Source organism: Pavona decussata, unplaced genomic scaffold (genome assembly GCF_977016875.1).
Source record: "Pavona decussata unplaced genomic scaffold, jaPavDecu1.1 SCAFFOLD_56, whole genome shotgun sequence".
Taxonomy (NCBI): Eukaryota; Metazoa; Cnidaria; class Anthozoa; order Scleractinia; family Agariciidae; genus Pavona; species Pavona decussata.
The window spans coordinates 964890-977307 of NW_028145478.1; the positions used below are offsets into that span (position 1 = coordinate 964890).

The 12418-nt window shown below is 37.4% G+C and overlaps 1 protein-coding gene across 1 annotated transcript; it reads left to right on the plus strand.

Moving 5' to 3' along the window:
• The first annotated feature begins 832 nt into the window (after positions 1–832).
• Positions 833–12400, plus strand: LOC146480062 (bystin-like). Its single transcript, XM_085110160.1, has 13 exons — positions 833–1048; positions 2378–2587; positions 3571–3703; positions 4530–4581; positions 4803–4887; positions 5514–5611; positions 7038–7116; positions 7199–7264; positions 7906–8023; positions 9369–9459; positions 9823–9888; positions 10495–10567; positions 11788–12400. Exons 1-13 carry the CDS (start codon positions 920–922, stop codon positions 11860–11862), a joined length of 1275 nt encoding a protein of 424 aa, XP_084966286.1. The 5' UTR covers positions 833–919; the 3' UTR covers positions 11863–12400.
• Positions 12401–12418: the final 18 nt, after the last annotated feature.

A 12418-nucleotide genomic window follows, 5' to 3' on the forward strand; every position in this document is an offset into this window, starting at 1 on the left:
ATATATTGCATATTTTAAAATGAAAGGTTAGTAGGTGATGTGTCTTTGTATGGTGCTCTTGCTCTTTTGAAGATCATCCTTATGGTTCTTTCAAGATTATCAGATGATTATTTGAAGTTGTGATAAGAATGATGATTAAATCATGTGCTTTCTTGTTTTCATTTGGAAGGCAAAAAAAAATGATAAATATTTTTGTATACTCTACCCAACTTCAAACCAAAAGCAAAATAATATCCAATGTTGCACCAAAATGGTTGCTCAGACCAAACTGGTTCAAAACCCATCACATAGCCACTGGGGCATGCAGACATTAAAGGAAGTACCTCCTGGAATAATTTCATGGAAATACAGTAGACCAAAAAGCTGGTGACTGGCCAAGCTGTTGTTTGGACCATCAGCCTGGTTGGGAGTTTTGCACACTGAACCATTTTCTACATAAATCCAAGGAATTTTTTCACGTAAATAACAACATAGGTAGTCATTGTTTTCTTATATTTGTGTTATCCCGTACCGGGTGTTATTCATTTCATTTTATTTTTACCTGTACAGCTGTATTTATGTTTTTTTGTAAACATGCACGACATTCCAGAGGATTTTAAAGCTTCTTTTCATGGAAGGATAACTTAGCCGAATCCAGAAAACCGAAGAAAAAAATTAAAATAAAAAATAACTCATTTGTAGCAGTAGTATTTTATTTAGTCACGTTTCACAGAATGAGTTAAATTTGTAAGTGTAAATTACATGTATTCCAACCAGTATGCAACACTTAATAATGCACATTGCGGGCCTATGTGACGAATTTTAAAGATGTCTTATATAAGCTAGTCGCTTGCCGCTGGTCTGTTTTCTTCACGCACGTGGGAATCTAATATGGCGGCTGGAGTGTTGTAATAATCAGTTTTGTATTAATCATACTGTCATGGGCAAAGATAAAAAGGCAAAAAAACGTTCGACTGGCTTGGCAGAAGACATACTTGATTCAAAGACTGTGAAGTCATCGGGGAGGGTAAAACAACGAAGAGAGAGGCAAGGAGAATCGGAAGAAACGGTGAGAGAACAAAAAGTGATCATGTCTTGTCGTTTCATGTTTTTCGAAAAGGAAATACGTAATTTACGTGGCGAAACGAAAAGACAGTGTTCGCAGTTTCTAATAATTCGAAAATAGTTAACCTTGTTTAGGCTGTTGTTAATTTTGTCAAAGCTTTTCATCAGGTAGCTAGGAATTATCTTATGTGTTCATATGATCATTTGCAATCTGAGCAATTCAAATTCAGTTTTACCTGTTTGCCAGTGGCCCAGGATGCATTCTGTGTACGTCCAACGCCAAAGATATCGAGAGTTTCGGAGTGCCAAGTGGCCGCTTAAGTGCCTACACCAGGAAAATGTTATACCGACCGCCTGTAGACTCTACAGAGAGAGAAAGAGAAAGAGAAATCCAGGATAATTTTCGAGACAAAATCATTTCATTTGAATGGTTGAAGTTATCAAATGCCCTGGTAATTTTTCATCACTACAGCACCTACAAGGTAACCCAAAACCAGGTATTAACTCTGTCTTATGCCACTTTACACCAAAGATGATGATCAAACCCACGGCGAAGATCTTTGGCATAACCTACATAAAATACAGCCTGGCCAGTTGTTGATTGTATTGTTTAGGGTCATGTAATAAAATTCAAAGCAAGTAGTTTGAAAGTGATTTATTTTGGTATTTAGAGCAATGGGATTCTAAAATTTAGGGTTGTTCAGTTGGAGTATATGCAAAAAAGAAGAGAAGGGAGAGGAGTCAGAAAACTAATGGCAAAATAACCAAACGGCATTGGAAATGACAATAATCACAAAACCAAGATGGATTGCAAAAAGGTTGATATTGTGGTCCAAGATTGTCACTAAAGCATTCACACCAAAAAAGAACTTAGTTTTAGATTGTACTTTTCATTGCACAAATGTATTTTCTGTCCTCAGACTCTGGTAAAGTATGGGTAATTGGGGTAAAAGTGATGGAACTGTGTGAAGGATTTATTTTCAATTTGAAGTTCGCTTTTTCAGATCTTTTTTAATTTATACTCCTTTTGTAAACAAATCATTGAAACTGCACATAAGAAGTCTGGTTTATGGAAATTTTGTTTCAGCTTGTAAAATCAGGCCTGTTACTAGCCACCGGACTAATGAGCTAAAAAGTTATGCCTGAGTTCCCTGTATGGGTGTTTTCTTGGTATTTTTGGGGTGTTGAATTATGTCTTCATTGCACTTCCTTGTCACTCAAGTGTAAGTATCTGAAACAGGAAAATGTTGTACATCTAACATCTAGCGTACAACTTAAAAAACAAGGTACCTCCTCTTCTGATGAAACTGTTGATGTTTTGATTTTGCTGTAGTATGTTGAAGAAAAACTCTCAAGAAGGATTCTAGAACAAGCAAGAAAACAGCAAGATGAACTGGAGGCTGAATTTGGAGTAGCATCTGGGTCAAGGAAGGCCCTGAAGACATCGCTTGGCCCCCCTGAGTTGGATGGTTTGGCTGGGGACGAGTCAGAATCTGATGACGATGCAGAATCTGTGGCCAGTGAACAGTTTTATGAAAACATTGTATGTATTAACATGGTGCCTTAGTGATTATGAGGTGTGAAATAGCTGATGTGTGCATCGAAAGCTTGGCTGAGAAAAGAGAGAGAGCAGGCGCCTGTTCAGATCACCGGCCCTTTTTTTTGACAATAACACTGCATCAACTGTCAAACCATTGAAAGTAATATTATATTGAAACCACATTGCTTTATGTTGTGCATAATATTCACTTGAGATTTACAATACTATTTACAAGGTTAAAAAGTTAAAAAGATATTAAAAACCAAATATTTTGGACTAATCAAGTCATCCTCATGTTTTTTTTTTTGCATGACGTTTATTTTGTTTGTTCCGTTTCCAAAATAGGGAAAGGTATTTTTAAATGCACACATATTGCTGAAGAGTTTAGCAGTGGGCTGCCATCATCGTTTGGCTGACCCACAAGTACAGTCAAACCTGTAGTAAGCAGTCACCCTCAGGGAAAGGCTAAGTGACCGCTTAATACAGGTTGACCACTTAATACAGGTTGCACAGAATACATCACTTACTTGGTTAAGAAAGTTTGGTGACAAAATGGTACGACAAAGGAGAGCATGGTATTGAAACAGACTAGTAAAACATTAACGCCACGATTGTGCAGCTCATTAAAAACTCAATTGCCTTTCACGTTATTTGTTACCACTTTTAAGTGGTTTCCTTTTACAAAGTGACTGTTTAAAACAGGTCAAGACAATAGAAACTGCTCGCTGAGACTCAGCATAGGGTGACCGCAACCACTTAATAGAGGTGACCGTTTAATACAGGTCAGGATTACAGTGATTAAGGGAGGTAATTTTTGGGACTTTGACAACTGACTGCTTAATAGAGGGTGACCGCTTAATACGGTGCCGCTTAATACAGGTTCGATTGTATCACTTTCTTTAATTTTTTCTTGATTAAGAAACGGCTTTTACTGACTGATTCATTTGCTTCCTCCTCTTGTTTTTATTTTTATTGTTTTTCTGTAGGAGGTTGACGAAGAAGATGAACAAGCATTTGAAGCTTTTATGTCAAAAGACACCCCAGCGAGGAGAACTTTGGCTGATGTTATTATAGAGAAGATTCGGGACAAGAAAACAGAGATTGAAAGCCAAATGTCTGGTATGTCCAGTCCAAATACACATGTATACACTGTAGGTATATGAAGGATAATAAACAATACCTTCGTTTGGCTTTAAAATTCTGCATAGATTTTTGTCGTTTCTCCTTGTCCATTGTTCATGGAAAACTGTTCACATATATCTTGGAACAGATGTTGCAGACAGCCAAATATCTGTACATTTTTGTGCCAAATAAAGACTACAGTGATGTTTATATAATCACTGTAACTGAAAAAAAGTACATTTTACAACTTACAGTTGTAAGAGTTATAATGTACAATGTAATTGTCATTCCAAAATAATTGCAAATTTCTGAACAAAAAGGTAAAAGATACTGTAAATATTCACTTGACTTCTTTGGTTCCACATAACTAAAATTAATCCATTGTCTGTAATGTATTAATGATAATTTAATGTTTGTCACTTGTATTATTTTATTCATCAAGTGGCACTGCCCAAAGGGTCAAGTTTTGTTCGTCTACCAATGTTTTTTCATCCTGGGAGTACCCCAAGGGCCAAATTTGCTTCACCAAGGCGAGTACCCCAAGGTCTAAGTTTTGTAATTTGCAGGAGTATCTTAAGGGTCAAGTTTAGTTCATCTAGGGGAGTACCCCAAGGCCCAAGTTTAGTTCATCCTGGGGAGTAACCCAAGATCCAACTATTGTTTATGAAGGGAAGTACCCCAAAGGCCAATTTTTTTTTTCAGGGAAGTACCCTAAGGTCCAAGTTTGTTTCATCGAGTGGCACAACATCCTATCTTGGTCATTTGTGAGAGTACACCAAAGACCAACTTTTATTTATTTAAATTATATTTTGTTGTGAAATAGAGAGAACAGCAGCTCCACAAATGGACGAAAGACTGGTTGAAGTTTTTAAAGGGTAGGTGTGTGATTATGGCTGTTTGGCCAGTTAGAAATTAGATGTAATGTTTGTTTGTTTTTAATACTTTTTTTTTTCAGGCAGAAAAACTACTTGTTCTTCAATGGTTTTAATGTAATTCACATCTAACACAAGTGCATGAAGTTGATAATTTTATTCCCCATTGGCTTTGAGAATGCAAATTTGTAGCTTCATAATTTGCTGCTTTTGTTGTCTTGTAGAGTGGGGCAGATCTTGGCCAAATACAGATCAGGCAAGCTGCCTAAGGCTTTTAAAGTAATTCCATCTCTCACTAACTGGGAGGATGTAAGTTACAAATTATACTATCATTGACTGCAATATTAATAGAATATCTTGGAAAATAATATTCTATTCTAGTTAAATGTGTGTCATGATTGTGATATGATTATGCGTCATACAGCATCACCCAAACGTAAGTTGACAGTCCCTTATACATATATTTAACAATAAGACGGCAAGCTCGAGGTTTCTATCGGCCGATAGCCAACTATCAAAGGCGATAGAAACCGAGAGCGAGCCATCTAATTGTTTTAGCATACCTCAGTGATCGATCTATCAAGCAAAAAAATCTTTTTATTTCATTAATGAAATTATCAGTATTTAGCATACCTCAGTGACCGACTATTGCGTAACGCGCAATCTGATTGGCTACACAGGTGCCGTCTATCAATCGATAGACGGCAGTTTGTCAGAGCGTGCGCGATTTAGCATGCATCATTGCACAAATATATCAAAATTAACCCATTGACCCCTCAAACGCCCGTAACCGCCCGTGCGCAACAACCCCCGAATTTCCTAGATAGCTTGGACAGCCTATTAATAATTGCTTAAAAAAGCTGTCAAAAAAAGGTCAATTCTTAGTTCCCTTCCAATGTTTCAATCAATAAACTGAAATGTTCCTTTTCTTCCAGGTACTATATTTAACAGAACCTGATCAATGGACTGCAGCAGCAATGTTCCAGGCTACAAGGACATTTGTATCAAATTTAAATGCTAAAATGGCTCAGAGGTTGGTAAATAACAGAACGCTTTATATTTACAAAATTATTTTGAATTCATAATAATGAGGTACATATGTACAAGATCACCTGACCACTGAGTGGGAGGTCTTAAATCACAAACAACTGTTAAGATCATACTGGCTGCTTTCTTAAAATCCGCGTCACTTCAGATGATCGTTTTGAGTGGCGGCATTAGGGAGTTGGCCTTGTTTCCTTCATCTTTGAAGGGACAGTATCACGATATCTTTAGTAACACATTGAAAATCAAAAAGACGCTACTCGGTTGATAGCAGCCAAGATATAATGACCAAAATTCCATTAAAAGACTATCAGAATGCAATGAAACTATCCACGGATATTTTCACGGGCAGATGACCAAAATAAAAGTGGGTTCAAATTTGAAAATGTCGGGCTGACGTTTTCAATTTTCGCTGTCATAACGCACTAAAAATCAGTTATACTATATTTTGGTTCAACCTTTCGTCTAAGTAGAATCACTATTAATATTTCTTTAAATTAGCGATTTAGAAATTAATTACCGGTAACACAGTGTTCAAAGTTTAAATTTAGTGAATTTTTGCCCAAAATCATGATATCTCCCATAATACTGTCCCTTTAAGGGGGTGTTAAAGAACTCACACACTCTTTGCGAAGAGTAGGGCAGTGGTAAGCAAATGGCAATGTTGTGATACCTTAGGGTTGGTTGGAGGCTGGGTGAGTCCAGGGGTTGTACAAAAGAAGATGAATGTATAAATGAATTATTCTTATTGTACTCACTACAGGATATATTGCAGTGTTTAGCACTCTGGTGGTCCCTAAATTATGGTCCCTATATGTTCATTTGACATGCATGGAGAAAAAATTGTGTATTTTCTTGTCATGCTTACCAGCTATGACTTTAGTCATTTCATGGTCAAATTTGAGAGTGATCTATTCACAAGAATGGTTAAAGTGGAGCTTTATACTAATGTCTGGTGATAAGCATGAACTGAATTGGCTTACTGAACTGTAGGTGGCAAAACATAAAATTTTCTATTTGTTTTTTCATCATCTTACCTTACACAACACTCAGTAGTTGACGCTTTGGATGTTACTGATCCTAGCAGTATTAACCTTTCTCGTACATCACAAGTTGAACTCGGTGGCTAGAGAAGCTGACTGGTGTGACCAGGGCTGTTGTGGAATCACAGTTCATTCTTTGTATTCCCATAGACCCTATGCAAAAATGGCTGACATTTTAATATTTTTCTGTCTGCATTCAGATTAGGCCTACTTACCTCGTTCAAGGAAACATATCCTTTTAAATGAGGGTAGTAGGGCTAATTTGAATGCAAACAAAAGAATGTTGAAATGCCAGCCATTTATGGCTAGGGTCTGTGCTTGTCCAGAACATTTACAATTTAATTTGTGTTACTATTGTTCTCTTTTTGTCAGGTTCTTCAATCTGGTGTTGCTTCCACGAGTGAGAGATGACATCACAGAATACAAGCGACTTAATTATCATCTCTACATGGTGAGACACTCATTGATTGAATTATCAAAAAAAGTTGTGTTCATTTTAATTTGCGGTAGTGTTTTGTTGAAATCTTTTTCAGTCTTTAAAGAAGGCTCTTTTCAAACCTGCTGCCTTCTTCAAGGGAATTTTATTACCTTTGTGTGAGGTAAGTTGTGTTATGCTGTATCCTAGCTGCAACATGTAAAAGAATCTGACTATGTTTGTATGGGACAAAAGTTTTTCTATAATTTTATGGATTTGTCATTGAGAACATTCAAGTTGCTAACATTACAAGCTGTACTGTTTACGCTGCACACAGAAAGAGTTTTGATTATAAACAGTAAACTGTTGGGTACCTTGAATGAGCAATTTGTTAAATGCTTCTGGATTTAGAAGTGCAGTTTTGGATATGCAGTTGATGAATAGTGAACCCAAAATACGCCTACATGTAGTTTACATTGGATTCACTAAACTAAACCATACCCTGTTTTATTCTCAGATTACCGCTCTATCTAACAGTGAAATGACTCTTTACCAAAATGTCCAAAATTTTGAAAATTTCACAAATCTGTAAACTTTTCACCTTCATTTGTAAAACTTTGTTGTCTTCTCTTCAAAGAGTAAGTTTAAAATTATGGCATTCATCATTATTTCACCAAATTGTTGAACTCAGTATTGTAGATGCTTTACAATTGTTCAGAAATTGCTCTTCCAAGCAAAAATGTTAATACTGTGGATAGATAATGTGAGAAATGTTCAATGTCTAGTCTTAGTCAGAATCCGAAAAAAGTTTCTTTTGATTAACAGACTAGGACATGTACCCTTCGTGAGGCCATCATCATAGGGAGCCTTATCTCAAAGACAAGTATTCCAGTTCTTCATGCAAGTGCTGCCATGTTAAAAATTGCTGAGATGGATTATTCAGGTAAGAATATATACTACAGCTGTTAGGTACTGTGAAAAAGTCTTTTTGTTTTGTTTTGTTGTTGTTGTTTTTCTTTTTTTGGTGGTTTGTTTTGAGTAAAAAAACTATGATTGATAGATGTATCTTTTCAGTCAATGACACAGGCATACTCAGAAAAAGAAAATCAGAGTTCTCCAAACAGGAGTTGAACCTATGACGTCACTAGTTCGGATGCTCTACCACTGAGCTACAGGAGACTCGGTTCATCTTACAAACATCCTGTATACCGCTAGGTTTTGAATGTCGATGGGTAGTATATGTGAGCATCCAAACTAGTAATTATTAATTGGAAAGTCCTAAGGTTAGACTCCTGCTGGGAGAACTCGGATTTCCTTTTTCTGAGTATGCCTGTGTCACTGACTGAATAATAGATCTTACTATTGTTTATTCACCAGGGCCAGGTTGTTTGAAAGCCGATTAACACTAATCCACAATTAAAAGTTAACCAAGGTTTTCATCTAGCTCATTAAAAATGATTTTAAAGGCTCATTTTTAGCTAATGGAAAAGAAAAGTCTAAGGCAAAACTAAGGGACAAAAATCTTTTGGACGAGTCCTTACGGATTAGTAAATATACTCGAATCAAAGTTCACGTTAACCCAGGATTAGCTTAATCGGGCTTTGAACAACTGGGCCCAGGCTTAAAATGTAACCCATGATCACTGGTAAAATTTCAATTTTATCACAAAACAAAGCAAAAGCAGCAAATAAAACATTGAGCCTGACTGAGGTAACATTTCCTGAAGGAGTTGAAGGCCACACGTAAAAAAATCCAACAAGTCGGAGTTAAAAAGCGATCTATGGAGTTATACCCTGACCCCATCTGTTAAAAGTTTTGACGTTCATTGTAGGCAACCTTGTTACCCTGTAGTTTCTAGTTTATATTCTTTTACAATGTCCCTGTTAATCAGTTATCTTGTCACTGGAGTGAGTTAAGTCTCAAAAAGTGATGAGATTATCACACTTTTCGAACATGTATTAATGCTACTGTTTCATTTTATACCGCAGTCATTTTCACACTCTTTATTCCTGCTGCTTCTAAATTGCCATAGCTGCAACATTGTACATTAGTTATTCGTTCACTCTCTCTTGTTGCTGTCTCATCAAGTTTGTTGCTGTACTTGCAGTGGGGGTATCATGAGGATTTAGATTTTAGACTGTCACTGGATGGCAGGACGAGAAATAAGATTGTTTCTAGATGATTTCTTGAATGTCCTTCTGATGCAATCATCGCTGTTAAACAGATGCTTCTATTCTTATCATTTTATGGATGGTTCAGTTAACTGGGTATTCATGTTTTTAATCCAGGTGCAAACAGTATTTTCCTGCGCCAGTTTTTCGACAAAAAGTATGCCTTACCCTACAGAGTTATAGATGCAGTGGTCTACCACTTTCTGCGGTGAGTTTTCTCGGATATGTTTATGTTTTAGTTCTGATATTCCTTTACTCCGAGTTCCAAACTACAGTTAAATGTCAGCTGTTTCTAACAGAAACCTTTGTAGACCGATACCTGGCATCTAACAGCACGTTCAGTTGTGGTCCCAGGCATACAAAGTTTAGTTTTGAAATATCCTGGTACATGAAGACAACTCTCCCATTTGTATGGCCGAATTTTTCTGCTTGGCAAGTTAATGTTTTAGTAGGAGAAACTTTTAATGGTCTGGGTTTTTTTTCCTGTAACCATTTAACGATTGTGTATCGGCTAGAACAGCCTACAGAATCAGTTGATCTTATCTATTTCTGTTCAACATGTTCTTTCCAGATTTTTGTCTGATCAGCGTTCTCTCCCGGTTTTATGGCATCAAAGCTTGCTTACATTTGTGCAAAGGTAAATTCCTCTTCCCTTGTTTTGTTACTAAATATTTCCAAGTGGATTATGCTATTCACCAAGAGACAGTTAATGTTTATAAGGACAGCGTGAATGGCGTAGTGGTTAGATGTGACCTAGTCAGTTTTGATTCCTGTCCTTGTGGTCCTTTGGGAACAGACAAACCTTTCCAAATCCATTTAGACCTGGCAAGTGTCCCCAGTGCAGTCCCTATAGGATCTCCAACACTTTACACTTCTTCTTTGGTTATGTATCAGTTTCACTTTTTAGATATTTCATATTTCATCTTGTATAGACTGTAGAGTCTTACTGGTCATAGCTAACTGTAAACTATAAAACAGACCTGAATCGCCAAAATCGTGGACTCACGCGCCCTCACAATCCCACTCTCCTTCAAACGTTTCGTTCGAAGACTGCGTGTGTTCGAGCAGCGCTCCAGCGCCAAAAATGCAGACTTTTTTGCGGTGTAACCCTACTGTAATTATCTTCATCTCAGTCCTAATTAAGGGCTTCAGTGTGACTGCAACCAGTAAAAACGTTGTCAATTAAACAAGCGGACCTTGTTATTCAGCACTGATCAGTAATGTCCATCTTGTTTGTTTTCAGATATAAGGAGGATATTTCCAGTGAGCAGAAAGATGCCCTGATGGAACTATGTAGAGTACATGTCCACACTCAGGTAAATTAATAGGGGCATCGCACAGGGTCCTTTTATGCAGGGAAACACCATCCTTCTCTCAGCGTTGTCTTGTTAAATTGTCCACATTAATTTACAACCGCTGTTATAATACGCACGTATCCCGGCACACCCCAGTCAAGGTAGCTACTTAATACTTTAGTGCATGTGATGTCTGTCAATTTGTGCTACGATCTAGAAGTAAGATATTCCTGTCAGAGTGTGAGCTGGCTGTTAGCTTTTGTATCTTTTTACGGTGGCCTATTCACCTTATCAACACAGCTGCTAAACAGAACATTCGTCTCCATGCCCCCACCGACGCTGCTCGGTTTCTTTACAAACTATTCCCCTTTAGCCCCCTGCCTACTTGACACTCCAACTGTCAGTCTGTCAATCTATCTGCCATAGCATGAGACTGTATGTGGTAGATGATCGAAACAGAATAGAATAGAATAGAATAGAATAGTTCTTAATTTAAACACGGTAAAATCCATCAGGAGGATAAAAATTAGAAATAACCAAACTATCCTAAACAAAATGCAAAAGCTAACTACAACTAATCTAACTACAAAACCTGTTTTTCATGAATGCCGTGTATACTCTAACATTAAAAATGAAGATTAACTAATCTTTTAAATTGACTAAGAGATTTAGCTTCTCTCACATCACAGGGCAGGCTGTTCCAGAGAACTGCCCCGCTAGAACTATAAAGCTGTTTTTCATGAAATTAGTTCGCGGAAACGGGACAAATAGTTTGTTAACAGAGTCCCTCAGGGAGTAACGCGTTTCATTTCGTTTAACAAATTTAGAGGATAAATATTCAGGAACAAGACCATTTAAAGACAGTAATTTATCAAAGCGCTGTGGTTGTAGTGTTATTCGACGTCTTCAATATTGGATGTAGTTTCATTTAACATTACATTACTTTCACTTATTCCACTCACCGACGTTCAAATCCTAGCAGTGTGTAGGATGTGTCCCATGAACCTAGTTTAATGGCCTTAGCTCCCACGAGTCTCCTGTAGCTCAGTGGTAGAGCATCTGAACTAGTAATCGGAAGACACAGGTTGGACTCCTGTTGGGAGAATTTTATGCCTGTGTGACTGAATGATAAAACTATAGCTATCATTTATTCACCAAGCTTGAAACGTAACATCACATTTCTTTCACATAGTTTCACTTAATTCAGGAAATCACCGAATCTTTGTATTTTTCGATCGTAGATTACTGCTGAGGTTCGCCGTGAGCTGACGCACTCCAAGTCAAGGGAGGAAGAACAAGAATCCATGGATTTGTAATTGACACTGGCTGTCACTATGGATGTTTTATAAAGACATACCCATCTCATTTTCATCAACACAGTGATCGTCCAAGATGTGGAAAAAGTGTTTTAAAGAATCTTGAACTCCTGTCTCTGAGTTGTCTTCAACGCAGATTCAGCGATTGATTTATAACAGAGGCCTGTAATGAGAACCGTCTTTTGCCTTAAGCTGAGAAACAATCGCGGGACTGACCCGAAGATGTGTTACATTCGGTCGTGTTCCTCGGGCCCTCTCGCGTCTCCCCGTGGCCTCAATCCTTGTTGATCACTCAATTCATGAGTATACGCCTAACTCAACTACAGTCCTTCACTGCATCACAGATATTGCGAATGTTCTCTGCTCGCATGGTGCAACTTGCTGTGCTCGCAAATTTTATTTTGCCAATTTCTCAAAATCGCAAAGAAGCTTTTAACTAGACACAGCTGTCTTCTTTGATGTAAGATACCTTTTGAATAAATCTGTAGTATGGAAAATTGACAAGGAAAATAAAAGAAACAGTCATGATTTAAATGGGTGTTTTTGGAGAACTTCA